At 57.9% G+C, this 26,497-nt stretch overlaps 8 protein-coding genes across 8 annotated transcripts; 5 read left to right on the top strand and 3 right to left on the bottom strand.

The window, feature by feature from the left end:
- Positions 1 to 810: 810 nt before the first annotated feature.
- On the top strand, positions 811 to 2,345 carry PUNSTDRAFT_121301 (P-loop containing nucleoside triphosphate hydrolase protein; the record flags this gene model as incomplete). Its single annotated transcript, XM_007385312.1, has 7 exons — positions 811 to 1,124; positions 1,180 to 1,373; positions 1,425 to 1,463; positions 1,515 to 1,612; positions 1,660 to 1,792; positions 1,845 to 2,038; positions 2,109 to 2,345. 7 exons carry the CDS (start codon positions 811 to 813, stop codon positions 2,343 to 2,345), a joined length of 1,209 nt encoding a protein of 402 aa, XP_007385374.1.
- A 70-nt stretch (positions 2,346 to 2,415) lies between these two features.
- On the top strand, positions 2,416 to 4,458 carry PUNSTDRAFT_53478 (uncharacterized protein). The gene is made up of 3 exons (XM_007385311.1): positions 2,416 to 2,967; positions 3,023 to 4,020; positions 4,077 to 4,458. The coding sequence occupies exons 1-2, from the start codon at positions 2,748 to 2,750 to the stop codon at positions 3,862 to 3,864; spliced, it is 1,062 nt and encodes a 353-aa protein (XP_007385373.1). The 5' UTR covers positions 2,416 to 2,747; the 3' UTR covers positions 3,865 to 4,020; positions 4,077 to 4,458.
- Positions 4,459 to 4,966: 508 nt separating this feature from the next.
- On the bottom strand, positions 4,967 to 7,082 carry PUNSTDRAFT_144639 (uncharacterized protein). The gene is made up of 2 exons (XM_007385310.1): positions 5,326 to 7,082; positions 4,967 to 5,270 (listed from the first exon to the last, which is right to left on the bottom strand). Exon 1 carries the CDS (start codon positions 6,678 to 6,680, stop codon positions 5,406 to 5,408), a length of 1,275 nt encoding a protein of 424 aa, XP_007385372.1. The 5' UTR covers positions 6,681 to 7,082; the 3' UTR covers positions 4,967 to 5,270; positions 5,326 to 5,405.
- Positions 7,083 to 7,317: 235 nt separating this feature from the next.
- On the bottom strand, positions 7,318 to 8,923 carry PUNSTDRAFT_126940 (uncharacterized protein). Its single transcript, XM_007385309.1, has 2 exons — positions 8,552 to 8,923; positions 7,318 to 8,498 (listed from the first exon to the last, which is right to left on the bottom strand). Exons 1-2 carry the CDS (start codon positions 8,781 to 8,783, stop codon positions 7,651 to 7,653), a joined length of 1,080 nt encoding a protein of 359 aa, XP_007385371.1. The 5' UTR covers positions 8,784 to 8,923; the 3' UTR covers positions 7,318 to 7,650.
- Positions 8,924 to 10,399: 1,476 nt separating this feature from the next.
- Positions 10,400 to 12,366, top strand: PUNSTDRAFT_126939 (uncharacterized protein; the record flags this gene model as incomplete). The annotated part of the gene is made up of 5 exons (XM_007385308.1): positions 10,400 to 10,556; positions 10,597 to 10,615; positions 10,675 to 10,858; positions 10,913 to 11,249; positions 11,310 to 12,366. 5 exons carry the CDS (start codon positions 10,400 to 10,402, stop codon positions 12,284 to 12,286), a joined length of 1,674 nt encoding a protein of 557 aa, XP_007385370.1. The 3' UTR covers positions 12,287 to 12,366.
- A 1,252-nt stretch (positions 12,367 to 13,618) lies between these two features.
- PUNSTDRAFT_135766 (terpenoid synthase) lies at positions 13,619 to 14,761 on the top strand (the record flags this gene model as incomplete). The annotated part of the gene is made up of 4 exons (XM_007385307.1): positions 13,619 to 13,702; positions 13,756 to 14,235; positions 14,294 to 14,445; positions 14,503 to 14,761. 4 exons carry the CDS (start codon positions 13,619 to 13,621, stop codon positions 14,759 to 14,761), a joined length of 975 nt encoding a protein of 324 aa, XP_007385369.1.
- A 690-nt stretch (positions 14,762 to 15,451) lies between these two features.
- Positions 15,452 to 17,736, bottom strand: PUNSTDRAFT_144636 (uncharacterized protein; the record flags this gene model as incomplete). Its single annotated transcript, XM_007385306.1, has 5 exons — positions 17,636 to 17,736; positions 17,428 to 17,580; positions 17,170 to 17,374; positions 15,918 to 17,114; positions 15,452 to 15,861 (listed from the first exon to the last, which is right to left on the bottom strand). The coding sequence occupies exons 1-5, from the start codon at positions 17,672 to 17,674 to the stop codon at positions 15,452 to 15,454; spliced, it is 2,004 nt and encodes a 667-aa protein (XP_007385368.1). The 5' UTR covers positions 17,675 to 17,736.
- Positions 17,737 to 18,375: 639 nt separating this feature from the next.
- PUNSTDRAFT_71455 (adenine nucleotide alpha hydrolases-like protein) lies at positions 18,376 to 24,552 on the top strand (the record flags this gene model as incomplete). Its single annotated transcript, XM_007385305.1, has 4 exons — positions 18,376 to 18,900; positions 18,955 to 19,225; positions 19,281 to 19,819; positions 24,178 to 24,552. Coding segments are annotated over 4 exons (1,710 nt in total), but the record flags the coding sequence as incomplete, so codon positions are not given.
- Between the last annotated feature and the right edge of the window lie 1,945 nt (positions 24,553 to 26,497).

Here is a 26,497-nt window from a genome sequence, read left to right as displayed (position 1 = left end):
TCATCAATTCCTAGTGTTGCTACGAGCCTTAACGAATCTATTTCGGACAATCCTTTGGTAGGTTTGCCAAAGTCAAGCCTCCGTACATTATGCTGATCTTAGATATGACAGCTTTCATCTCATCGGCTGTCGTTGATACCCTCGCATATCCGGAATACCCTCGTTTCCCAGCATGATGCTTCTCCCTTGCTATCACCATCAGATCGACCGCCCGTCGATGATGAGCACCACCATCCGTCCGATTCACCTCCCGGTTATCGGGACGCTACATCCTTGCATTCCGCCTCTTCGTCCCGCTCTGCGCCTCTTGTCCGCCCGGCTTCTTGGCGATTACTTCCAGCTCGCCATAATCGCCCCAGTTCGTTGTCACGACCCCACACCGCCGACGTCCTCCGGTCGCATAGTCGATTATCAATTTCCACTAGGCATGGAGATGATGATGACGAGGGCGAGGAAGAGGGAGAGTTAGAGACAGCATTTGACGAGACGGTTCGCAAGCGGCTGTCTAGCTCACCCATGACCGCTCCGATCACCCGACCATCCTCTGCGCTATCGCATGCGATTCATTCTTCTCCCTCGTCGTCAAGACCCGCTTCCGTGATCGTGACCAACACCGCTATTCGGGAGCTCCTGCCTAAGCGGCTGTCTACGGCACCTCCAACTGCGCCCATTACACGACCTTCTTCCGCGCTTTCTCGGTCTTCGAACGGACCTTTGTCGCCTATCGCACCTTTGACGGCCCCTGCTACGCGGGCCTCGTCCCCTATGTCTCGCTTCCTAAACTCGCCCCGATCCGCACGGCCTCTATCCATGGCTTCTGTCGCACCTCGTCCAACCCTCATGTTCGCGATCGCCAGCGACGATCCGCAGGCAGTCCGCGCAGTCCTCGCAAACGGCGAAGTAGGCCCCAACGATCAAATCGGGCCTCAGTCGGCGCTGGAGTTCGCCCTGACTACGGGTAGTTTGACAAATAGGACTGAAATTGTCAAAACCCTCCTCGAGTACGGCGCGGAACCGCCATCGAAGGCGGAACAACAGCGGACAGCGGATCCCACCGCATCTTCTGGACAGAGCCCTCCGCCCGCAGCATCTTCCATTTTGGACAGCCTTGACCCTGCCACCAGGTATGGACTTCCGCGTTTGGCGCATGGATGCAGCTGATTGTATCCCCCTGTTCAGATACTATGTCCAGAAAGCTGGCGATGAGAACACCCGCCGCAATTCTGCGTTGATACACCGATCATTCTTCCGCCCGCTGACACGCGTTCGCTATGATCTCATTGGGCAAGACCGAGCGCTGGAACAGCTCTTTCGCGTTTTGAGCATGCACTCGCAACAATTCTCAGTGGCGCCAGTCGTCGTCCTACTCTGCGGTTAGTCAGGAGAAACGATTCGCGGCGTTCGCACGCTGAAACTTCTCTTAGGACCTAGCGGACACGGCAAGACGTATTTGGCACAGAAATGTAAGTCGGGGTTTTCGTGCTTTCCGTCATCGCATCTTCATGTCCTTGTAGTCGGATCACTGCTCAAAGTTCCGAGTATCACGGTCAATATGACCACGCTCAGGAATGCGCAGGATTTGTGGCAGGCGTATTCCACCGATCCCGATAGCGTATGTGACTTGATTTTGCGCCGGAATCCCGATTGACGATCGCATAGACGGCCTCGAACCATACGCTTGCAGACTTCCTTCTCGAGAATGAAGGAAAGCGCTGTGTCGTGCTTCTTGACGAGATCGAGAAAACGCAGGACGACAAGGCGCTCTGGGCTCTACATATGCCTTGGGAAATGGGTGAAACCCGATCTTTCTCTGGAAAAAGACGCGATGATGAACGTTTGATCAGGTCGCTGCGCCTTCGAAGCCGGACGGCGCCACGTCGATGTCAGAAATGTCATCTGGCTCGCCACTTCGAATATCGGTCAGGAACTGATATTCGAGCACCACTCGTCGCGTCGGGAACAAGAGTTCAGCATGACGCGAGAGGAGTATTTGGACCTAATGGCGTCTCTTCGACCGCAAGTTTCCGGCCGGCTCGGGGTGAGTTACATGATCCAGCATCGACTGCCTCCGGCTTCCTATCTGATACTGATACTACATATTTACTCAGACATCTTTACTATCACGAGTCACCACCGTATTGCCGTTTGTTCCCTTCACGGAAGAAGAGAGGATGGCGATCGCAGGAGAGGCGGCCCTCCACGTTGGGGGCGACATGGCCCGGTCCTTGCCTCCGGAGACGATGCGTCACATTGTCAAACAGGCAGCGGGCGCGGGTTACATTCCGTCTGAGGGGGCCCGAAGTTTGTATCGGGATGTGGCTGTACGACTAATGGATGCACTGTGAGAAAGTATTTCCGGATGGGTCCAGCGAGGCTTGATCCTGCTTGAGCGCGGAATCTGATGTGATCACGTATTTTGATGGAGGTGCGTTCTCCTCATCCTGGGCCAGAGCTGAACACCGCGCAGTCCCTGTTGGATCAGATGCAGCCAATAAACACGCGTTCCTGCGACCTCGAGCGGTGCATCTCCTTGCCAACCCGCCCTGCCGGACAGCGAGACGGGCGTCTTCTCAGATCTGGCGCATACCGTCTGAGATCAATCCTGCCTCTCATCATGCGGGTGGGTCGGGTTTGTACATATAGTCCAATCTGCCTAGCATGGCACTCTGGCTCTGCTCTTGCACCACCTGGTCTCTGTCAGCGAGCCTTCCGTTCTTTCTTTCCAGCACTCCGTCCGATCTTCACGAATGGCTGCTTTCGTTGCGCGTCCTCATTTGCACGGGCGCGGGCTCGCTCGTTTATTCGAGCGACGCTCGCCTCAAGCAGGCGCTTCGCCTTCTTACAACCCGTCAATTGTCGTGTCCGCCAGGGATGCCACCGCATCCACCTCCGTCGTGAACGCGAATCTGCCCGTGAAAGTCAAGGCATTAGCCGGCGTGCTCACCGTTCTCGGCCTCATCGTCTTGGGTGAGTACGATCCTCGTCGTTTGGGAGTGTCAAGCGCTCACGCCCGCATTTTTAGCCATCGCCGCGTGGAAAATTAGATCTTGGATGAAGAGGCGTCAAGCCAAGGCGACCGGAACCGTTGATGAGAAGAGGAATAGCAGCGGCAAGGCGTCGCTGTTCGACTACTCGGACGTCGAATCCGGCCTGCACGCACCGCGGCAGGTCGTGCTCGTCCCTCCTCCCCCGCCGTCGCCTAGCACCGGCGCCGCCTGGGTTCCCCAGATCAAGCCTTGGACGCGCCCGTCAGGAGCTGCTGTTAAAGTCCCTGAACCCGCCGTGCGCCCGATGTCAAAGACCCGCATGATGCTGGAAAAGAAGGACATGCCCATGGGCGTCTCACGAGCGGGCGAACCGTCACCGCCGCCGTCGTACGCCAGCTCCGACGACCACACTACCGCCTCCCGCGCGCTGCCTCCTCCCCCTCCCCCTCCTCAAGCTAGACTGCCTTCTCCGCCGCCGCCGACGCCGCCCGCCTCCCTCAAGCTCAAGTTCATCCCTGATGACGACTCCATCCCCGCGCCAGTGGCCAGCCCGCAACGCTCGACGTCGTTCGCGCCCGGCTCGCCCTCTCCTCAAAAGACCAAGTTCATCACGCGTATCAGCGCCGGATCCTCGGCGGACGTTAAACGATTACCTCGCACGATGACGGTGATCCAGGTCTTCGTCCCCTCTCTCGATGACGAACTCGCTATCGAGTTGGGGGAGAGCCTCCGTCTCTTGGAGGAATACGAGGACGGCTGGTGCTTGGTTAGCCGAGGAGGCGCTGCCAAGGGCGTCGTCCCCCGCTTCTGTCTGGCGGAGCGGCAACCCGCACAACCAAAGCAGAGGGCATTCTCCTTCAAGGGCCGGCAAAAGTGATGCTCGGTGCTCTTCACGTCCACCTGTCATGACCATCACGCCTTTCGCCGACCCCTGCCACGTCTAGCACCGGATTCCTGTCCCTCATGACAGGCCCAACAGGTTTCTTAACCTATCCATTCGTTCCACACCATAGTATATTTATTCGCTATCATAGTAAGTGACGCTTCCTGCTCGAGACAAGCGTGAAATCTGATCCTCCCTCGTTGCAGTGTGTCCTGGGCCCATTTAGTCCCATGTTATTGGCATCGTTATTTATCCCGCCTAGCCCTTTGGCTCCGACGGAAGGTCGCCCTCAGCTCGCTCTCAAATCGCCCTCGTCCCCGCACCGACATCACGCTCACGAGAACGACGCTGGCTCGACCGGTCCTCCCTCGCACTGCAGCGCGCGACGCGGCTAGTCCCGCGTCCTTCAAGACGCGCGCTGCCCTTCAGATTCGCATTCGCTGCTGCTAGCCAGCTTCAGACGGCATTATAACTGTATCGCCATGGACACTAGGGGGACACTCGTGTTGTAGCTAGCCCCGCACCCGCCTCTCCGGCAACCCTCTGCTCTGTACGCATGTATCGGCTCAATCGCAACTGTGCTCATTAGGCCTCTGTTCTACTCCGCATTGTCGTGCGTGATGCGTGGATTCGTGCGTGCGTATATTTCCGCGGGCCCGACCTACCCGACGGCGCCGTTAGATGCGCCTCTGATGGATGCGCCAGCGGCATCATGTGCTCCCTTTCTTGTTGCTTCGGATCTTGCACGCGCTCGCCCATGTGCCTTTTCTTGATGACAGTCGCTGCACACCTGATGCGCCCGCCGTGTGTTAAGTACCAAGGACATTGTTCCCCATCTGCTCCGGTCTGACGCTGCGGCCGCCTTGACATCGGTAATTTCGGCCCCGGTGGTACGCTCGCAGCTGAATGCTCCCAGTGGCTACGATCATTGTAGAGGCGCCCGAGGAGGGACAAGTCGCATTATATATAGTCCTGGATCGATGATGAACTATGGGTAATGAGATCTGAGCTTGAACAAGTCATTCAGACGATTCTGCGATGCCGTCCATGTGTGGATACTTAGACCCGGTGGTCTGCCTCCAACACCAAAGAGTATCATATAGATGCTCCATTATGGTCACCGCTCTGGGCTCGTACGCATTGTAAAGCCTCTGTTGGGTGAAGGGTACAACGCGTGAGGCAATGAAGCTGAGACGTACATTGTAAATATCAAAATAATGGGGGGACATACAATACCGCGCATGGCTGACAACACGAAATAGTTCGCGAATGAAAACACCCAAACGAATCGTCCATCCCGCGCGCTGCGCTCTACCAAATGGCAAGCAACTAAGGCATTGAATTGATACCGCGAAAAAAGATATCAAAAGGTACAAGGAGCAGATACGCCCGGCCAACATCTGCATGTACACAGTCAGACCACTGCAACATCACACTGGATCGGTCTACGCTCACCTAAGTGTCCTACAAAACCCTCAACCAACGACGACACGCAGGGGGAAAACGCACGAAAAGCCAAAGCCACACGCACACGATCAGACGCCGGCGCGGAGGCTGCTCGCGCGGCGGGACTGGCGCCAGTCTCCCGGCGCGCCGGCATTGGCGCCCGCGCGCTCGAGGCATTCGAGCGGGACCATGCCCTGCTCGCCGCGCGCGTTCTGGCAGAGGCCCCAGCCGTCGTCGTACTCGGCCAGGATCCGGACGTTCTCGCCCGTCGCGATCTGGAGCTCGTCCGGCAGGCTAGGGATGAACGTGCAGCGGACCACGGCGGCGCCTGCGCCTGTCGCCGGTGCCGGTGCGCCGACGAACGAGAGCGCCGGGGAGGGCGCGGGCAGCGGGCTAGCGGGGGCCGCCGGGGTGACGGGACGCAAGGAAGGCGAGGGAGAGCCTGGGCGGAGGACGGCCGGGATGGCTGAGGGGATGGTGGGCACCGTCGGCGGGGGCGGGGGCGGGTTGTTGTACGACGCCGCCGGGGGCTGCGGCACGGGCGTCGGTGCGAACGCGTACGGCTGCTGCTGCTGCTGCGGGATGACGGGCGCCGCCGGCGGTGCAAACGTGTAGGGCGCGGGCGCCGCCTTCTCTCCGCCGTTCGCGAAATAGCTTTCCAGGCCGGGGGCGGTGGTCGTCGCCGCCCCATCGCCGGTCTTGAGGTAGGACGCGGCGCCGGGACCGGCGGCCCACGTCGCGCGCTTGCTCTGGCGGGTGCGGATGTAGCGCTTGCGGATCCAGAAAAAGTTGATGGCGAGCAGGGCGAGGATGCCGAGGACGACGGGGACGGCGATCGCGGCAGCGGGCACTTTGCTGCCGTGCGTCTCGGTCGCGCCGGTGGAGCCCGCTGAGGTGGCGGACGAGCTCGGGAGGGTGCTTGTGCTGGAACCGACGGCGGGCGTGGTAAGCGAGGCGGTGCTCAGCGGGGTGGTGGACGTGCCCGCCGCGAGCGTGCTGGTGCTGGTGCTGGTGCTCGTCGCGCTAGATGTCGAGGCGAGAGTGGTGCTCGTGCTCGTTGCCGAGGTCTGGACGACGGAGGACGTCGCGGGTTGCGTGCTCTGGGTAACGGGTGCGGGAGAGGAGGTCGCGGTGGGGGCGCCGACGGTGACGGTCGCGGTGGAGGTGGAGGCGGCCGACTGGGTGGACGTGGTCGTCTGGCCTGGGTGGACGGTCACGACCGCGACGGTGGTGATGGTCACGGCGAGCTCCTGGGGATCGACCGCGACCGGGGCCGCCGCGCGGCGGGCGAAGGGCGCGTTGGGGAGTCTCCTTTTCGCATCTGCGTGACGGGCCCGCCCGGCAGGAGAGCGTCGCGCGTGCATATCGGGGGGAATAATAGATGACTTGTTTGAAGACAGATATATGAGTGGATGGGTATGACGGTCGACAGGAGGTGCGACCGGATTGCCTGGGCGGCCGGAACAAAGAGCGTGGGGCGTAGCAAGTGGTGGTTGTTTCGTTCAGCGGGTACGGACAGGGGACGTTCGTGTCGAACGAAGAGCGGAGCGGAGAGGAGAGGGAAGAAGGACGTGGTGGGGGGACGTCAACCAGCGACCGAGTTGGGCGGAGTGGGCGAGCACGAGGGTGTAGTTGGGGACCGAGACAGCTTGTTTGATGATGGGAACGAAGTAATGCAGCTATCGCATCAAGGTGGACCGGGCCAAGGCGACCAGCACAGCCTGGAGATGGGCACGATGATCGGTGCGCCGCGAGCTCGACGGGGCGTCGGGAGGCGGGGGGAAAGGACAGACGACGTTGTGGACGACGGCGAGGAAGAGGCGGTGGCTGGCGTGGGCGCTGGGTGGCCGGGTATATACCGACTCTCTTGCGGTGGATATTGTTGCGGGTACCTATCCCCGGCTGTTTGCAGGATCCAGCGTTGCGCGTGCCTTTCCTTTGTTCAGCGTATCCCTGGTGATCCGACCGGTCCCTTTCACCTCTCGCTCGGTCGTTGTCAAAATGAAATCGCGCGTCATTGCGCTGTATCTATTCCAGCCCGTACTTAGTTTCTGATACGTTAAACTATGGGGCCATGGGTGGTATCTATGTCGTCTCTTGCTATGTCTGTATGGTGCTGAGAGAGAAAAAGAAAAGGGACCGTCGAGGCTATAAACGCGGACGACGATTACGATGCGGCGACGGGAAAAGAAGGTCCGAGGCATGATGCGCGTACGATATGCTGGAACGAGTGAAATGCGAGAGTTTGCGTAGAGAGCCCGAGGGCAGAGAATCCATGCGTGAATGTGTCGTGAAACGAATATATATAAGAGAAAGAAGGAGGATGCGTCGCCTTCATGTTACGGCGACGGCCACGGGCGTCGCGATCTTGAGCTCTTCGGGTTCGGCGACCCAACGGTCCTTGGCGCCTCCTACGGGTTCTGGCGGCTGCTGTCCCGAGTCCCTCCTCGTCAATATCGGCAGCGGCGGCGGCGGCACCTCCTCCTTCTCCCCCGCCCCACCGCCGACCGCCCTCGGCTTGCTCGAGCTCCGCCGCTTGCCCCGCAGCGACGCGAACCGCTTCTTCAAGAAGCGCGCGCACGCCGCGATCGGATCCTCCTCCTCCTCCGCCTCGGCCTCCTCGTCTTCCCGCTCCTGCCGGTCCTCCTTGCTCTTCTGCACCTCTTCCGCGACGACCGTCTCCGCCTGCTGGTCGCGCATCCGCCGCTTCCGCGCGGCGAGCGCCTCCGCCTGCTCGATCTCCGCCGCCGCCTCGCCGTAGCCGGGGCCGTACTCGGCCGCCTCCTGCGCCATCCGGCGCTGCCTCCGTTCGGCCAGCATGCGCGAACGCGCGGCCACGCCGAGCTGGACGCTCGACGTCCGCTTCCGGGGCTCCATCACCGGTAAGGGCGCGAAGGAGATGGTCCGGAACGTGCACTGGGGCAGGGCGGTCTTCGTCGTGGCAGGGGGCAGCGACCGAGTGGAGAGGTTGGAGACGGTGTCGGTGCTCGGGACGGCGGGGAGCTGGAGCGTGCTGCTGCTCGTCGCGGTCGACTCGGCGGCCAGCGTGGCGGAGGACGATTCGGACGATGACGAGCACGACGACGACGGGGCGCGGCCGGTGGCCAGCTGGGGCAGCGAGGAGAGCGCTTCAGGCATGGATGCGCTCCTGTGGTCCGCCGGTAATACGGGCAGCGAGAGTCCTGGAGGGGATGAGTCAGTGGAGAGTATAGAGGCAGAGGCCGGGTGCGCTTACGTTTGAACTCTTCGGAGAGCGTCTTGCGCGAGTATTCGATGGGCACGGCCGAGTAGAGCGAGGACCTGCGCCCGCCTGCGGGATGATGGTGGGTTCGGCTGCTGAAGGGGCTCGAAGGCCGGAGGATGGGCACGACGGTGGGAGCTGGTGTCGTCGTCGTCGTCGCAGCAGCAGCAGGTGCAAGAGACGCGGAGTCCAAGAGCAGCTGTTGTGGTTGTTGTTGCTGGTGCATGATCGGCAATATCCTTCTGCCAAGGGGCCGTGATATTGCCGAGCGATGGACGGGATATTGTGAATCTGCAAACGGGCGGCTGCTGGACGAGCAGGATGGTCGGCAGGCGGTCCAGGCGACTTATGACTGATGGAGGGCCGCCGACGTCGAGGTGTGGGAGGGTGCCTCGTTGCGCACTAACGGCATCAGCCCGCCCCCTTGATAGCAGACGGTGGAACGGAAACACATGTTTTGTTTGCGATGGCTCGTCATCGCGGTCTGTACGATACATATGCATGTACATGGACGTCGTACTGAGACCTCGCAATACGAGAGGTGCGAAAAACCATCGTGCAACGACAAGCTTGCTCACGGCGCTTGTAGCCGCGCTTCCAATCCTCCGTCGTATCGCCCGCCTTGGCGCATTCCATGACGACGAAAGAAAGCTTCCGCGGCGTGCACGAACAATCCAGGGGCCTTACCCACCAGACAGAGCCAACGATAAGGCAGTCCGAATGTCTGACACTACCACTCTCGCCCCCGCAGGAAGAGGTGAGGCTGCATCCCGATCCGTCGCGGCGGCTGCTATCAGAAACCGCCATCTTCTCCGAGCGATAACCGCTTCAACGTCGGAGAGGGAGGCAGAAGTCCACCAGAATGGCCTTGAGACTGTCGCTTATCCCGAGCGTCAGAACGTCCATTTGTTCGGACGGCCTATATCGGGGATGCAATACGCACGAAGAGGGCATCTGGAACGTGGATCCCGAAGCCGTTCATATATCTGACCGTGTCCGTTGGCCTGCGAGCGAAAATTTCAGCGGCTACGGGTGTGCAAGGACCCGGCGAATGGGTACTGTTGCTGCCGGAGTAAAAGCATTACAGACGCTGTAGACGACGTCGTAGCCATCCTCTGCACCCACGTAATGCAGAACGATGGGCGATATCACTCGTTTCCATCTTCATTGTGAGGTAATGACGGCGCACGTTTTGAGCGGTGCAAGGACAGGTCAAGCGCGAACGCTGGAAAGGGGAACAGACGCACCACCCGGATATCTCCGCCTGGAAGAACGCGGTCACATGATTCTTCTTGCTCGACGTTGAACGCGCATCTCATCCTCCCTCGACAACATCACAGCAAGGGCACTGGCGATGCTTGCCGCCGTCACCGAAGGAGCCGTGCTCCTCTGTTCTCCCTCGTTGCTCAAATCTCCTCCGCAATCTCTGGCCCCCTCGCAAACGTTTTCGCAGACACCCACCACGGCGGCGTGGTCGCCCTCAAACAAGGCCCTTTTTGTTGCCTTCGCCAGGTCAATCGCCCAACATAATGCCGAAGGAGAACTTGCTGGAGAGGTTTACCAAGAATCGAGTGAAGACCCGATCTCGTGCCTGGTGGCACGCGACGATGAAACCATCATCTTCAGCTCTGGATCTCGAATATGTCTATACGAGGCAAAAAACCGGAGGCTCGCCCACGAATTTACAGCACACAGGGCGCCCGTAATCGGGCTTTCTCTTTCCAACGACCTGTCTCTCCTTGCCTCCGCTTCGTCCACGACCGTCGTCGCCCACGATATCCAGAATAACCCTCCTTCCCTTATCACCCTGCGCGGATTACCCCCGAGCTCCGTCGTTACTACATGCGTCTTCCATCCGCATACGCGAACGCGGCTGCTGGTGATCGCTGGAAAAGAGCTCCTTGTCTACGATACCACGAAGCCTTCCGCTCCCGCTCGGACCATCACGGCTCCCGGCGACATCACCGGGCTATCATGCAGCCCGTTCAGCAAGACGCTAGTAGCGCTTTCTTGCAGCGGGCCTGCCCTTTGTCTTGCAGATCTTGAGAAAGAGCGCGGGTACGTTCACTCGTACAGTCTAGGCTTCGATTCTTCCGTTAACGATGTCGCTCTGCCAGGATCGTTCGGACGATACCTCTCAACGAACGACCTTCTTGCATCGCCTTTGCTCCCGACGGCTCCGCCATCCTGCTCGGGACGCACGACGGGCGACTGCTGGTGCAGAACCTGCGCGCGTTGGACAAGCCCCCGACATCCACCTCGCTAGGCGACACCGTCCCGGTCGTAGCCATCTGCGTTCAGGTATGCACCACATTTCCTGCGACTCTCCGCGCACATCACTGATGCTTGGGCCAGGGCAAGGCACGAGCACCTCCCAAGACGGTCGACAGAAAACCCACCTCTACCCTCGCGTCCCCAGCACCGCGGCGAGCGTCCGCGCCGCACGCCAAGTCGCCGCGCCCGTCTACAAGCCGCACCAGCTCTGCCGCGGTCGCCAAATCACCGCTCGCTCGACGTGGAGCACCGTCCTCCTCCCAATCGCCACTCACGGCCAGGTTAGCCGCGAGCGTGTCGAAGGGCTCGACGGGCACGCCGATCACCCCGGTGCGTTCCAGGAAGGCAACAGAACCGGTTAGCAAGTCACCTCAGGTGCTCTTCCCCGTCAAGGACATTGGGAACGCGAACGCTCGAGGTGAGCGTGACAGCCTTGGCATCGGTTGAGTCTTCATGTCTTTACTGACACGCGCCATAGCTACGTCCACCTCTGCAAAGACAGGCAAAGCCGTGCGTCCCGCGCTGAAGGGCACCGCGAAGAAGGAGAACGAGTCAACGACACCCCGGTCCCCGCCGCCTAGCGGACTCGTTGCCACCAAGGGCAAACCGGCCGACGCGAGGGCGCGCGCCACATCTTCCGCCTCGGCGCGCGACCGTATTCGGCCCAGCGGTAGCTCGTCCTCAACCGCGTCCAAATCGTCCGGACGAGGAACGGTCCGCGAGCGCGAACCCCCTCCGCCCGTCCCGCCCATCCCGTCCGCCCACCGTATCGAAGCCGCGCCGCCGCAACATCGCCGAACGCGTAGCGCTGTGTCGAGTGCGAGTACCCGCACCCCGTCGCCCGACTTGCCATCGCCGTCGGACGACCCCGTCACGCCTCTGCCCGCCGGCCGGGCAAAGAAGATGAGCTTGGGCGTGCTGGGGCTCGGCTCGCCGCCGGATCCGGATACGGAGAAGGGCAAAGAGAGGGCCAAGGCGGAAGCAGACGGAGCGGACGGAGCCGTCCGGGTCGGGTTCGCGGACGACAGCGACGAAGACGGAGACGCGGACGACGGCGACGACGTCGTCGTCGTCGGCGCACCGCCGCAGAGAGAAACCTCGATGCAGATCTCGCCACGCCCCCCGCGCGCCTCCGTTCCGCACTGGGCCGTGCCCTCGCCGTTGCGCAACAGCCACGGCCCGAACGGCCTGCCGATACCCTCGCCCTCGCGCCCGGGGCTTCCGAGCGGCGCGCAGGAGCTGTTGCGGTCGATCGTCCAGGACGTGATGTTGGATTTCCGGCAGGAGACGCGGGCGGAGATGATGGGCCTCCACCTCGACCTCGTCCGCATGGGCCGCGGGTGGAAGAGCGAGCTTCGCGAGGCGCTCGGCGGCGTCGGCGAGGAGATGGAGCGCCTGAGGGAGGAGAATCGGGTGTTGAGAGAGGAAAACGAGCGGTTGAAAAGGGGGTATTGAGAGGGTTTTGTACTCGTGTACGCGGGGTTCTTTCGACTTTTTTTTTTCGAACATGTAATGGTCTATGGACTCGGGCTAGGGAAGTAACATATGATAACTCTCGTTTATCTGTGGAATATATGCAAAGCGTCCTGGGCATCGTGGTCTTGTAGTGAAGTGAAGGTAATAGCTTAGTATCTCAGTAATCCATTTCTATGCCAATCATAACGTATTGGTCTATTTTACCCAGATACACGACAGTAACCACGATTATGTAGTCGCTTGCCCTCGACCTGACGATAACAACCGACGAAAACGCAAGGAAGCCACAATTGCGAATGCCAGAACCATGCTTCACACTTCTCCTTCGCCCGGGGATTCGGCTGCGATGAATCGAGTCTCAAGGTCCGACAGAGCGGCGAGCTACCAGTTGGATGTCTTATATGCCCGGACGTCCGTATTCGATACGGTCAGTGCCAGTTATGGTAGGAGGGCGCGTGGAGCAGACACGCTGCACGCGCATCTACCGTGATTATGAAATACCTTGACTTACCGTTGATTACCGCCCCGCGCTCTCCGCACCATCCATGACCTGTCCTGAGAGACGATAGGCTCTGCCAAGAGGTGCATAGCGCTCCCTAGGCAGCCGGAGATCCGTAGACCCAAAGGCTACACGCCCTCGAAGTCTCACATCCCGGTTCCGCCGGCTCGGAATTCGCCAGCGCTAGGACGCCGACACTCGAACATCCGTACAAGCTCTCCCGAGGCGAGAAATCTCTTACACTATAGGTATGACTCCCTGGCTGTCTGCAATGGCACTCTGGGCGCACTCGTCTATATTGTCACCGCTTAGACGCTATCGGACTTGGGCTCAGATATCCTGGCGTCGGGCTTCAGTTTCGGTACCGCTCGGCCAACGTTAACAACATTCTCAGTGGCACCAAAACGCCACGTACTGACCGTTGTCGGCACGGCATCCCCTCAGAACCCTATCAGCTCGAACGACGTAGCCTTATCCCACATTGGATATGCGGAAGGTCCGATGGAACTGTTTACGCCCATATGGGATGTCCATTGCACGAGCTATCGATCAACGTGCACTATCTATACCCATACAACGACGAGGCAGAACATTTGGGGAGGGCGAAAAGTCTACCTGTTTCGTTCACACTGACGGCCGCGGTCATCGGCAGCTTCACAGGCGGGTTAGTTGTTACAGCGTCACCGTACTCTCCTGTGTCAACCTGGTCCGCGATTCTCGAACGATGTGATGTAACAGCATACGAGCGTATATAAGGACGACCCTTGTGCACGCTCCTATCCAAGACACAGTCCCAAAGACGAGCCCCCAAGATGCCTCACCACATCAGCACTGCTGCCAAGAGCACGTCACTTAGGCCTGCTGCCGACGTTTTATCCGTCGGAGATACGAACGACGTCAGTCGATTTTAGGATCCCGGACATCGTCTGAGACTGATACATCAGCGCAGACCGTGGATATCGACGAGGTTCGTGCGACAATTCGAGCGTTCCTTGCAAGATGCCAGATCCCGTATTCCAAAATGGCCTACGACCAAGAATTCGACCGACTCACCCGCGAAGATCTCACCCGCCGCCGATGCCCATTGGCCGGCCCACACAGCGTCGCACCTTATATTCCCCTCTCGGTATGGATTGCCAGAACCTCGTATGGGCACACTCCGCATGAAACGCAACTCTTCGTATGCGTGTTCACGGTGCTAGCAAGTTACCTCGACGACACCTATTCGGACGACACAACCGAACTCAATGACTTCAACACACGCTTTGTACGGGGACAAGAACAACGTGATCCCACCCTGCAATCCATGGATGAGCTCATACGCGAGATACCACAACGTTACGGCTTCTTCGCCTCGAACGTGATTGTCAACTCCATCTTAAACCTACCAACCGCTCTTTTACTCGAGAGCAGGACTAAGGGCATGTCGGTCAGCCATTTATATTGCCCATCGTTTCGACCATACCGAGCTAACCTGTTTTCCCCAGATTCGCTCCGGCGCCGTTCGATACCCATATTGGGCGCGAGTCATGTCAGGCGTATCGGAGGCTTACGCCCTCTTCGCGTTTCCTCCCGAGATGCCATTCACGGACTTCGTCCAGGCCATACCGGAAATCGTGGTGTTTATAAATTGCGCGAAGTGAGTGATCGCTATCACCCACGCGCGATAGCATTTAACGCCTGCTCGCCTTCTCAGCGACGTCCTTTCATTCTACAAGGAGGTACTGGCTGGAGAAAGCACAAACTATGTTTCCGTTGAGGCAAGGCTCCACCGCATTTCAAAGATCGAATCGTTGCGCAGAATCGCGGACGAGACAGCGACGTCGCACGAACGGTCGCAGCAGATGCTGGAGGCCTGCCCCAAAGCGTTGGAAGCTTATATGGCCCTGAGCCATGGATATGTAGCTTTCCATGCATGTTCCGAACGTTATCGCTTGAACGAAGCCGGTCTATGACCATGATAGTTTAATAGAACTTTCAAATTTCGGATTGGTTGCTATGATCGATTTTTGGTGCCCAAGCCAGAGCCGCGTGCTCTGGTTCGTCGGCGAGCCGCACGGGTGAGGGTCCCTCGCGCTCCAGCGGACTGTCCTGGGTTCGTTCCAGTCTTTCGCACATGTCGTGGTTTGTGGACTAGTGCTAAGGAACTTATATATGCTGACTCTCGTTTACTTGTGGAATTTATGCGAAGCGTCGCTGGCATGTTCATCTTACTCGAGCTCAAGTGATCCTGACAGGCATGGCTTGGTTATGGCCATGCATAACTCAATGACCGCTATTGGTACTTCCCTGGCCGTCTACCGACTCCCAGAACGAGCATCATGGGTAGCGACTCGCGTGTATCGTGGTGATTGGCTTGATTAGCATTCCCGTTAGGGTTGAGATAGGGAACATGATAGACATCGGGAAAAGGCCTATAGGGTCTGATAGGGAATTGACCATGGACCGGAAGCAGATATCTGCAATTGAACCTCCGCAAGACGAAAGGAGAGGTGTGCCTCAATGTGACGGCGAGTATACATACAGCGTACTAAGGATGATAAACTCAAGTAAGATAGAAAACCGTCCTGAACGGCCAGAGGGGACACTACCTCCGACGGTCCCGGTGACAGAGGGAAAGAGCCCTGCGACGTTCACGGCGAACATCAAACGTCCGGGAAGGACTCGCAGTATTTGCGGTGTAAGCGGATCAGATATTCCCGTTCCGTTCCTAGTATACGGAGGTGCCCTTGTCGATCCGCTTCATAGATGGTTTGTACCAGTGTGGCAGGAACAAGGCGATCGTCGTATTCCGCCAGGGCGTACAGATTCTCACACCACTGGCGGGACGACCATCCTCCGGCAGCTCCGGAGGCGACGAAATTCTGGATCGCATTGAGTAGACGGAGATAGGGTGCGCTCTCCAGTGAGCTACGCTTTGGAGCAACAGCGAACGCTCGCAGCGCGAACGAGCTAGCGGAGATGAACATTTCCCGGTGATTTGTATCCCACTTCGGCGGAACGCTATCGCAGAACACGAATGCCCTGGCCACCGTGTCGCATAGGTTGTGTACAGCTGTGTCACATCGAATGTTCAGAGCTGGGCGTGAACGACACTAGCCAGACCCTTACCGTCTAGGTCAACCTTGATATCACGAGTGCGAGCGAAGGTATAGAGCGATCGCATCACCATCGCCTTCAGGCGCACGTCGCTATACAGATTGTCTCCAGTAAGGGAAAGCATGCCGGTGCAATAGTCACGGCAGATGATCTGCCCGGCGGGGGGCATATACTCCAGAAGGGAATCTATCAGCGAGATAATGTCTCGCCGTGAGATTTGCCTCGTCGAGAGCGTCGGATCGACGAACGAAGGCAGTTGTTGGCACGACGTTAACACGTCCAACAGCATACGGAGCTGCCTCACGACCTCGCGCTCGACGCCGGTGGGATGGTAAGCCCTTTCCGGTAGGGCCAATAGCGCGAGATCATTATAGTGAACCTCATCCCATATTGGCCCGCATCGAGCAGGTGTGGATGTCCGGAGCAAGGCCACATCGTTGCGACGGATATAGGAAAGGACCTGATCGATGTCACAGGAGGATTTCTGCGCGACGACATCGAACGCCAGTCGCACACGCTCCGCTTCTGGCAGGTCTCGAATGCAGGGTGTGATAGCGTCGAGAAGATCATCGTCCACGATGCTCTTGTGTGCCCAAGCTAGAGCCACGTGCTCTAGGTCGTCGGCCAGCCGCACGGGATGGAGGTCCCTCGCGCTCCAGCTGACTGGCGATCGCGACATGGTCGCGCGCGAAAAGTCGTACAGAAACTTGAATGCCGACCTGAGTGACCGAGACGTCGCTCGTTGACGACGCCGGGCGAAATATCTGGGAATGCCAATGAGGAAAAACTTCCCCCAATGGCGAAGAACGAGCGACAGAGGAGTCAGAAGCCGGATGAGGAAGAACGACAAAGGGGACTTGTATGGGCAGCTGCTGGAAAATACCGGCATGAACGCCATGGCTACGGCCATGAGGAGGGTTATGGCGGTGAGGACAGTGAAAATGCCGGCGACAATCGGATGGAGGTTCCATAGCAGATCGACCAGCCCAATGAGAAACAATATTACGGCAACTTGCAGCAGCACAGGCAAGGCTCCGACAATCTCAAACACGCCCCACTTCATGAGGCCCTCGTATCTGTATTGTCGCATGCGCAGGCTTTCTCGAGGTGACGCCATGCCGAAGTTCGTATATTCGCGTATCCATTGTTTCTCCATCATGCCGAAGAGGGCTGCTGACAAGCTACAGGCGAGGCTGGAGAACCACAGGGCTTTTCCACGTACTGTCAGCGACCCGCAGAGTACATCGGTTGAAGGTACACTTACTGTTTATCCTAATGGCCGAATGGGTCACTGTTGCAGGGGAGAAGGAGGTCGCGGCTGAACCAGGTGGGTCCGCGTGGGTCACCAGATCCCTGAGTTGCACGTTAATCTGTTGCAGTATCGCAGCCGATGTTTCTGCCGGATCGGTCGAGAGCATCTGATAGCTTTCTGCGGCGAACGCTGTGAGGACGGCAGAGAACAAGCCAGCCTGTGAGTAGAACATCAATGATGGGGGCTAGGATGTCAGCGTAATCGTCTTACGAAAACGAGAAGACTGTCGATCTCCTCCTTCCAACCTGCGACGAGGGATTCATCATACTGTTTCACAGCGCGTGCACAGGCTGTCCATCCTTTTGAGGCATAAGTAAGCTCCGACAGGGAAATCGCCTCGAGACGCGTAGTTGTTCCCAGATGCTTTTGTTGTGATCCCTCAGTTGCGGTTCAGAATAGGCGGGGTCATTATGCTTACCTTGTTCTTGTCGTCGTCGAGCCCATTCGAGGACGACATGTCGGACCCATCATCCACCTCAGGCGGTGATTGAACAACCGTGTCTGCGTTCGAGGCGTAGCCACTGTCACCTCTCTGTGACACAGGGTGATACAGTCCTGATGAGTCTTGTCGTACACATGTTGGCTGGAAGGCAGTAAGATGGAGATGGCGCTAGCAACAATGGCATGTCTGACGCACCTCAGCTAGTTCACGGCCCGAGGCAATAGGCGATGACATATGGGTCTTAGCAGAACAGGGTACGCAGTTCACGGTACGCCGACTCATACGATGCTTGGCGCCTACAAGCTATACATCCGCAGCCCTGTGGGCCGTGGTTTGATTGTGCATAGCCATGACCGAGAAGGCGATGTTTGATCGCAACAATCTGCTATGAAGTCTCGCAGCAGACAGGACGAAGTGAACGATTTGTTGGTGAGAATGATATGCCTTGAACATTACGAGCCTTAGTGGTGGAGGAAGTAAAGTCGTGGCCGCCAAGTCCGCGTCGCGTATGTAGTGCCGTGTGCGAAGGCACGCGTCGGGCTTGTTCTCCTACCAGGACAAGAGAGGTATGCTGATACCACCCAAGGCAATCAGCAACTCTGAATTCCTTCGTTTGCTTAAAAAATGCACTCCGCCTACGGGATGGCCCAGCAAGATTGGTCCGTGACTACCGCTGGCACTCAGGCCCTTCAGCTCATCGAAGGCATTGAACTCCAGCCGTCGCGAACTCTGGAGGACCGGATTCAACATGCCTCCTCTTCCTCCTAAAACGCGCCATATCGGGCATCTTTGGTCCCGAAGACCAGATACCCCTAGTCTCCCTCAGCGTAGACCACAAGCTCCAAGACTCTTCCAGCGCCATGTCCGCGAGGGCCGAAGCAACCGCGAAGTCTCTAGGAGTGCAGCACATCACGTCCTCGGTTCAGTGGGGGACTCATCCCTTTCCACCGAAGCCGACGAGTCACACTGCGCTAGAGAGACGAGCACGCGACGTCCGATATCACATCTTATTTCGCGACATGGTCCAAGCCGGCGCGGGCGCGGTCGCGTTCGGGCATCATGCCGACGACCAGATAGAGCTTTGCCTCATGCGAATGGCTCGAAGTAGCACTGAGATAGGTGCAGCCGGTATGAGGTATTGCCGTAGGTGGGGAATGGGCCATAGCGAGGGTCAACTGGCCTGGGCAGGCTACGAAGGCATGAGCAGATGGATTATCCGGCCTATGCTCGGCTTCACGAAGGTGCCTGCCGCTCAATCCTATGATGAATGATACCCACTTATATGACTACGTCAGGATAGAATTTTGGCAACTTGCGACGAGCATGCGCTCGAATACGCGGTTGACCAGACCAACTTCCAACCGGAGTTGACCATACGCAACTCCATCCGCCACTTACTCGCCGGCAACCTCGACATTCCCTTGCCGCGTCAGAAAGAGATAGACGCAATACAGCAAGGCGCCGCACGTCTCAACGTGGACAACCTTCGATCCCCTGCCGCCCGAGTGCGATTATATAGTATATTGGAGATGTTTGGAGAGCAACGAGAATACATCGATGAACAGGGTACCTTACCCCCCTTAACACCGATATGCTCATCTCTAAAATGTCTGATTCACAGTGACATCCGAGCTGTCCCGGTTACTCGTTCCCAGCCCGCCGTCGACGATCGCTTTCCCGACGGAGGCGCTCGGAAAGATCACTGATCCCGTCGTTCTCGCTCAGCTACTCATGCGCATAATTCGTTATGTCTCTGCGCGCCCATGGGGATCCGTGAAATCAGAAGCAGGACGGTCGTCCTCCTCGATTACAGGGATAATCAACGGATTACTGGCAACAGACCCGTTCCCCTATACTCCTTCCCCTTCGAGGATGAAACGCCGCCTCCTGGATTCTCGCAAACGTTTCTCTGGTGGATCTGACGTCTTATGGGAACCTGTTGCTATCAATGCGCGAGGAGGCATACGTTACTCAAGCGGATCCAAGTTTGGTGAAGGCGAGAGACCCGGATGGCTCGCCATGCGCCTTAAGCCGATGTTAGGAAACGATGCCTTGACAATAGACATCACGAAACCGGTACAAGACGCACTCGGAATCCAGCCCGGACCGTCCAGCGCCCGTTCGAAAGAGGAAGTGCACATTTTATGGGACAATCGTTTCGTGGTTCGTATCCATCCCCATCGTATGCCCTCCCATCTCTGCCGTTTGCTTGCGTCGTCACTACCAGCGGCCACTATGGCAATTGAAGCGGATTCCGAAAAGTACTGCAGCAAGTGGTATTTGCCCAAGGTAACCCTCCGCTGCGCAGGCGCAGAAGAACTTCAGCCATCTACATCCGCCCGAGATCAAGTAGACGATGCCCAGACACTTGCACGTATGCGACCTACGTTCTCGCAGCCTTTTCTGCAGCCTCAAACGGAAAGAGCCATCAAGATATCAGCGCCCGCGAAGCCCAGAACCCTGGAATCTGACTGTGACTGGGTATCATTCGAGTTTATTCGGCCACTTGACGCGTTATGAAGGATTGGTCGCATGCTTCCCTCCGGTGCTTGGTCCGTATTATCTCCTCCTTAACTTCCTTAATGGTCTTTTCTGATTTCCTGTCTTTCTCTGGATGTAGTCACCATCCTGTCTACTGCACGAGGCAGCCATGAGTGCTATATTTACCGCTTGCACCATGACCATGCGTGAATCGACTTCATTACGATTGCCAAATCGTCACGAGATGCACCTTTTGCATATGCAATACCCCTCCCCATCCAAAGTTACCCCCGCAACACCGATTGTATTCTACGCAGGACATCCGATAAAGCATGGTCGCCTCTCTGCTTCTATGGTTGTACCTGCTATCAGTGCTCTAGGAGCTCCGGCCCGATCGATTATATTTCACCTCATGCGTCCTAGAATGTGCACCTCCTTGAGAACGAGATCGAAAAACCCCCGTATCCTGTTCTGTGCATGTCGTGGCATGGCGCTCGGTACTTGTCCCGCGTATCCCCGGTTTGGCGTGTTTACCGATTGCCAGCATCGTAATTCCGGTTCGGAAGCCAGAGATTGCCCACGCTGGCGTATGTTCGCTGCAGTGGTTCGCAGACGGAACTTCGTCAGAGGATCGCTCAGGCGGCCGAATTCGGCTTGTCCGCGGGCCATTCTCGGCGGCTCCCTGCTAGGGCCCGGCATCGACATCAAGCCTTCACCTATTCCTCGGAAGCAGTGGCAATGACATGCTACAGCTGCAGACCTTCTGATCAGGAGTGTGTCCACCTTGAGCAATGGTCTTCTATCTTGGACGCAACCCGATCATTGCTACAGCCTGTGGTGGTGGTGGTGGTGGTGGTGGTGATGGAAGACAGCGACCCTGTCAAGTAACCGCTGGGCCCGGGCCAGCGAATCCGTTCTGGTGCTCTTCCGCCGGGCTAGAATATCGCTGAGAGAAGTCTGTGGCACGCTGGGAGCGGAGACCAAAAAGGGGCCAATGTCACGCGAAGTACTGCACGATTGTCAATAGGGAGGTGTAAGTGAATCAGGCCCGTGAGCGATACGTGGAGCCTGTGCTTCTCGTCCGCCTGTGCACTTGTGAGAGGGGTCAGTATGTGCCCGCACGACTATGGAAATCGGCCGCCTCATGGGGTCTAGTACGGAGGGGGGGAGGACATGAAATCATGTATAGGGGTACCCATTTACGGTCTACCCGCATCATGCTCCACAGACGCCCATGTAATTGAGCAGAGTATACAGAGATAAGCACACAAATATCCTCGGCCAGCAAAATGTCGGCCGCGGGCGACACACGCGTTGCGGCCGTGTAGTAAACCTGACTTGTACACGCAACGACCGCGCTCCGGGTCCCAAGCTGCGATCAGCTGCATGCACAGGCCGTCCTCCGGTCTTGGTCACGCACGCCAGCAGGACTGCATCTGCAGACACGACTGACATTACCGTCCGTCGCTCATCACTTCGGGCCATAAACCTCCGAGTGAACGGGCTGCTGATCCAGTGGAGATGAGAGAATAATGACTGAGAACCTGGAAGACACGCCACGCCGCCGTCTGACGCCGGCGCTGGAGATGGCGCGTGCGCGTTGGACTGTCATACACGCGAGGTCATGCGAATCTTCTCGCAATGTCTCACTTTAGGTCTCGTAAACGTGATATAGTAGTTCGTTCGAACGACGTTCTGATTGCAATTGAGATGCGGATCGACTAGATGAGTGTTTTGTACACGTATAAGTTAATTGTACATTAGATGGCACGAGGCGACACGCATTAAGGTTTTTTTTAGAGCGGTCAAATTGCAGATGTGATGCCAGCGGATGCATATGATGAGAGAAGATGCAAGTGAGCGTAGAAGTCGAAAATAAGAAAACGGAGATGCAATGAATGTGGCGGGGGCGCGACGAGAATCATATCCAGATATCGGACGACCGCGGAGGCTGATGTATTTGTGCGGGCGCAGGTGCAACCTTCGAAGAGCACAGTTTGTGCCCGTATCGTCGGGGAATGGGGAAGTGGAGGAGCAGATCGAGCGTGCTCGATCGTCGTGGCCGTGAAGGCCGCGAGAGCTTTGATTTGCCCGTAGAAGGCTCGAGGACTTCGTCGGTGATGTCAACCTCCATTGGCGAGTGCGATGGCACAGGTTCGTGTGCGGGCAGGTCGGGTAGATATTGCAGCTGATCTGGCGTCCGAGGCGAAGAAGACGCTGTTGACGAACCGGAGCTGGAGGAGGGAGAGGACAGTTCGGGCACCTCGCTGTGGCGGGGCGAGGTGTGCTTTGACGTGCGCTTGCGCGAGGTAAGACCACGAACGCGCTTAGCGGATGGGGTGGGAGAGGCGAGCTGATCGAGACGGCGATGGTGCGGGAGGAGCTCGTCCTCGCGCACGCCAAGCTCCCAGTTGAGCACATCGAGGAACTCTCGCTCGATGCGCATGATGTCGGCCTTGCCGAAAACGCCCGTCGCCCACGCCCAGTGGACGTTTTTGAGCGTGGAGTCGTTGCAGTACTAATAAAAGTTATCATCAGTAAAGAAGTCGAGATAGCAGACAAGCGAGCGAACGTACTTTGGAAGCAAGGATGAGTGCTCCGAGGAAGACACGCTCGCAGGCCCATTGTTCGAGGGCGATCTGGAGGTGCGGCTTCGCACGCTCGATGTAGACAAGCGTGACTAAGAGGGTGGGCATCGAGACCTCGGCGGCGCGGAGGACGTGCGATGCAAGATTATGAAAGGAGTCCGTCATCTCTTGCTTCAGCGAGCGCCCGCGAGTCTGCTTCGAGGTGGATGGGGCCGAACGCGAGAGCGCGTAGTTGACCGTTTCCCTCGTGACCTGGACGGCGTAGTCTGCAAATGAGATCAGCGTCTTTCTGAAAAAGCATGGAATGCATGTTGGGACTTACCGATGGAGGTACGGGAGATCTCGCAGTCAAGAAGACCTAGTAGTGCTGGGTCGTGCATCGAGGCATCGACCATGCTGGAGGGGTGTACCACGGGGGAGGAGTATGCGACCATGGCCGTTGGGGACGGGGGGCGGAGGTTGACGAGGGGCCGGGCAGAGGACCATGGCGGGCTATATACTCCTGCGGCGGACTCGGAGGCGGGTCGTGGCCGGCTGAGTAGGCTGTCGTGTCCTCAAACCGAAATGACTGCGGCGATGCTGGGCGCGATCTCAGATGGGATCTGCGCTCTTGTCATGTTTCCCGATATGGCAGCCAGTCACACTGCCGTGACTCACCCGCCGAGTCAGCACCATCCGTCCACCTCGGGCCAAGCGGCACGCCGAGCGCGTCAGTCCGGCCGGCGCCGCTCCCCATCCGCGCCCCTCGCACCGTGTCGCACGCATCCAGCCTCGTCTGCAAATCCGCTCAGGCGACGCTGCAAACCTGTCTGAGCTGCACTCGCAAATCGCAGCGCAATATGCGACCACTCGTTCGCATCGAGCACCGTTAGCTGGAGTTGCTCTGTAAGAAGGGCACGATCGCTGACTGATTCAGGTTTCGGTAGATTGCCTGCCCGCTGACTACGCCCCATCATTCGACTCGGGAGCGTCGGCTCGGCGTTATTGCGCCAGCCCCCATTGATATATCGGCAGGATTACAACTCAACCTAAGACACCACATTTGATCGACTCATTCTGCTGGGGACCTATGTCTCCTGATTTACGGAGTAACCGGTGTGAACACTATACCACCGCAACGCCAATCCTGGCGCGTTTCCGCCCACCGAGTGCGACGAGGCCGTGAGAAGTTTCTGTTCTTTTGCCCAAAGTAGTGCCCGACGCTCTCGTGGGTTCGCTGTGATACGTACAGAAGTGTAGGAGCGATCTTCAGGACGCTCTCAAAATACCAAACTTCGCATCGAAGGTGACGATGTCGTGCCACTGGCGCTGCCTAGAACAGCGACGTAGTGATAGAACCCCACCTTTCTGCGAATGTGGCTATCTAGAGACCGCAGGCTATTGCCGTAGGGATGCGGCTCTAAGTTACATGTGGCAATGACGTCCATGCGGCAGCGGGCTCGGTCAGAGTTGTTGTCATTCCGTTTACCCCCTCGTCCCGTCCTATGCTCCAGCAGTGACGAAGGTGCGCGTGACGCTTCGTTGCACAGGCGAGAACGGGCGACAAACCGCGGGTGCGATGATGCAGCAACGGCAAGGGGCCCCGGACTGCGGTCTGTTCACGAGCGACCCGCAGAGACGCAGATCTTGGCGAGATGCTGGGACGATGTTTGGCGGCGACGACGACGACTCCTCGTCGGCACTGCCGCTGCACGGCTGCCCTGCCGCACCTACCGCGTCCCGGCGCGCACGCCTGTCACGACTCACGTGTCACGCCGCCGCGACGTGGCGCAGTTTGGCGCTCACCAATCCGAATGGCGTGCCGCGATATCTATGGTCGTATAAGTAACAAGATTCGTGCGTAGCCGGTACAGTGATAGTAGTATTCGTAAGCTCCTCCTTCTTCCTCCCCCGCGCGCGAAGGAATCGAGCTGCGAGCGTGCGCGACTCAGACCCACGCTAAGGTCAATCTTATCTATATAGCCCCATCGTCCTCAGCGTACCTGACTCATCGGACGTGGATCTGACCACGACACCTGAATCAAGTTAGCGTTCAAACCCACCAGGGCCCGCCGAGGCATCGAGATCTCGTAGGATCGTGGTCCGTCGCACCTTTCAGTGTACATACGATCTCTTGAGGGACCATCTATCACCGGTGTCGCCGCCCTCCGGTACACACTGACTGTCAATCCTGAGCATGCTCTGGACCAGCCAAAGTCGCTCGAAGCAAATGGCCGTCTATCGTCACGCTGGTGCTTTCATGAGCATTCGCCGATGATGCGCAATCGCAAAAACCCACCCCAGTGGGTTTATTCCGTCCTTCCGAGCCGGACGCGTTACTCAACGGCAAGGGAACTCCCGACGCCTCCCGACGCCTCCCGACGTCCTGATCGGGACGCGTGCGAAATGCCGCCCCGACGACCAATACAAACCTTTAAATTTCGACCACCGCCGTGTCTGCCCGAGAACCGCGTCCATCTGCAACGCACCGGCGTCATCGTCGGGCAATGAGCGAATGGCACAATGGCCAGGCTCCTTAACCAGCCGCTCGTATCGCGTCGAACTCCCAAATCCTAGGGCGGTAGTCAATGTTGTAACAGAGTAATAGATCATGTGAACTCAGGGGTAAACAATCATGTGATCTTTCCTTTTATATCCTGGGCTTGGGGGAGTACGACGCGATAGAGCGGCTGGCGGATCATGTATTTCAAATTCTCGGCTTCGCTCGGCATACCCGCTCAAGAACGAGCATGAGGTTGGAAGAAAGTATAGTGGCTGTGCCATAAATCAAGCCCGTTGTGGGTGCTACTACTGGGGTCCTACCACGTCCACCAAAGCGGCATATACTGACTGTGTCTCTAGCAGCACGCGTCAAGGAAGTCCCGAGGTCGTCGAAGTCCTCCTTGGGGATGTTCTGCGCCTTGCTGATCCGGGAGGAGAGCTCGTTCAGTGCGGAGAGGACCGCACTCGCGTCGAGCGAGGGGCCCTGCGGAAGCGCCGGCTGCGGCCGAGGCGCACATTCTCAATGGGGGTGTTGGACGGGAAGAAGAGGCTAGCGACGGAGTGCGGGAAATATAGTTATATAGGCTTGCATTGCGGGAAAGAGCGAACCGCGATGACGAAGTGGTTATTGCGTCGTGTTTGAGCTCTTGTTTTTGCAGGAAGGCACAGGTTCGATCCCCGGCGGTTGCCTTTTGTTGTACATTTGTCCAGTGCTATACCTATAAACAAGGTCATATACAATTACGCTCCACATCATACCGGTGTTGTGTTAGCTCAGCGGTTAAGCGTCTTTTACTATTGGTTTTGGTGGCAGTCCGCCTCGCGCGTTCGAGTCCGACCATTGTGTCTCTTTTTAACAATTGTTTCCTCCTGCTTCCCTCCTCACTTTTGCTCAGGCCGCTTGCTCTCGTACTTAGGGTGCTTACTCTGCTAAGGGAGTGATTTGTACTGTAATATGCATTGGACCGGCCTGAACTGTCGAAACTTCTTGCAATTAGGCTACGGTGGGCCTCGGGGTCCTTGTGGCGGTGCTTTGTATTATGCCGGATCACGCTTTCGGAATAGGCGTGTTTCTTGAGCGGGTATGCCGAGCGAAGCCGAGAATTTGAAATACATGATCCGCCAGCCGCTCTATCGCGTCGTACTCCCCCAAGCCCAGGATATAAAAGGAAAGATCACATGATTGTTTACCCCTGAGTTCACATGATCTATTACTCTGTTACAACATTGACTACCGCCCTAGGATTTGGGAGTTCGACGCGATACGAGCGGCTGGTTAAGGAGCCTG

The sequence above is a fragment of the Punctularia strigosozonata genome, assembly GCF_000264995.1.
Source record: "Punctularia strigosozonata HHB-11173 SS5 unplaced genomic scaffold PUNSTscaffold_9, whole genome shotgun sequence".
NCBI lineage: Eukaryota > Fungi > Basidiomycota > Agaricomycetes > Corticiales > Punctulariaceae > Punctularia > Punctularia strigosozonata.
The sequence above is the reverse complement of the archived record's forward strand: the minus strand, read 5'-3'. Positions and strand labels throughout refer to the sequence as shown.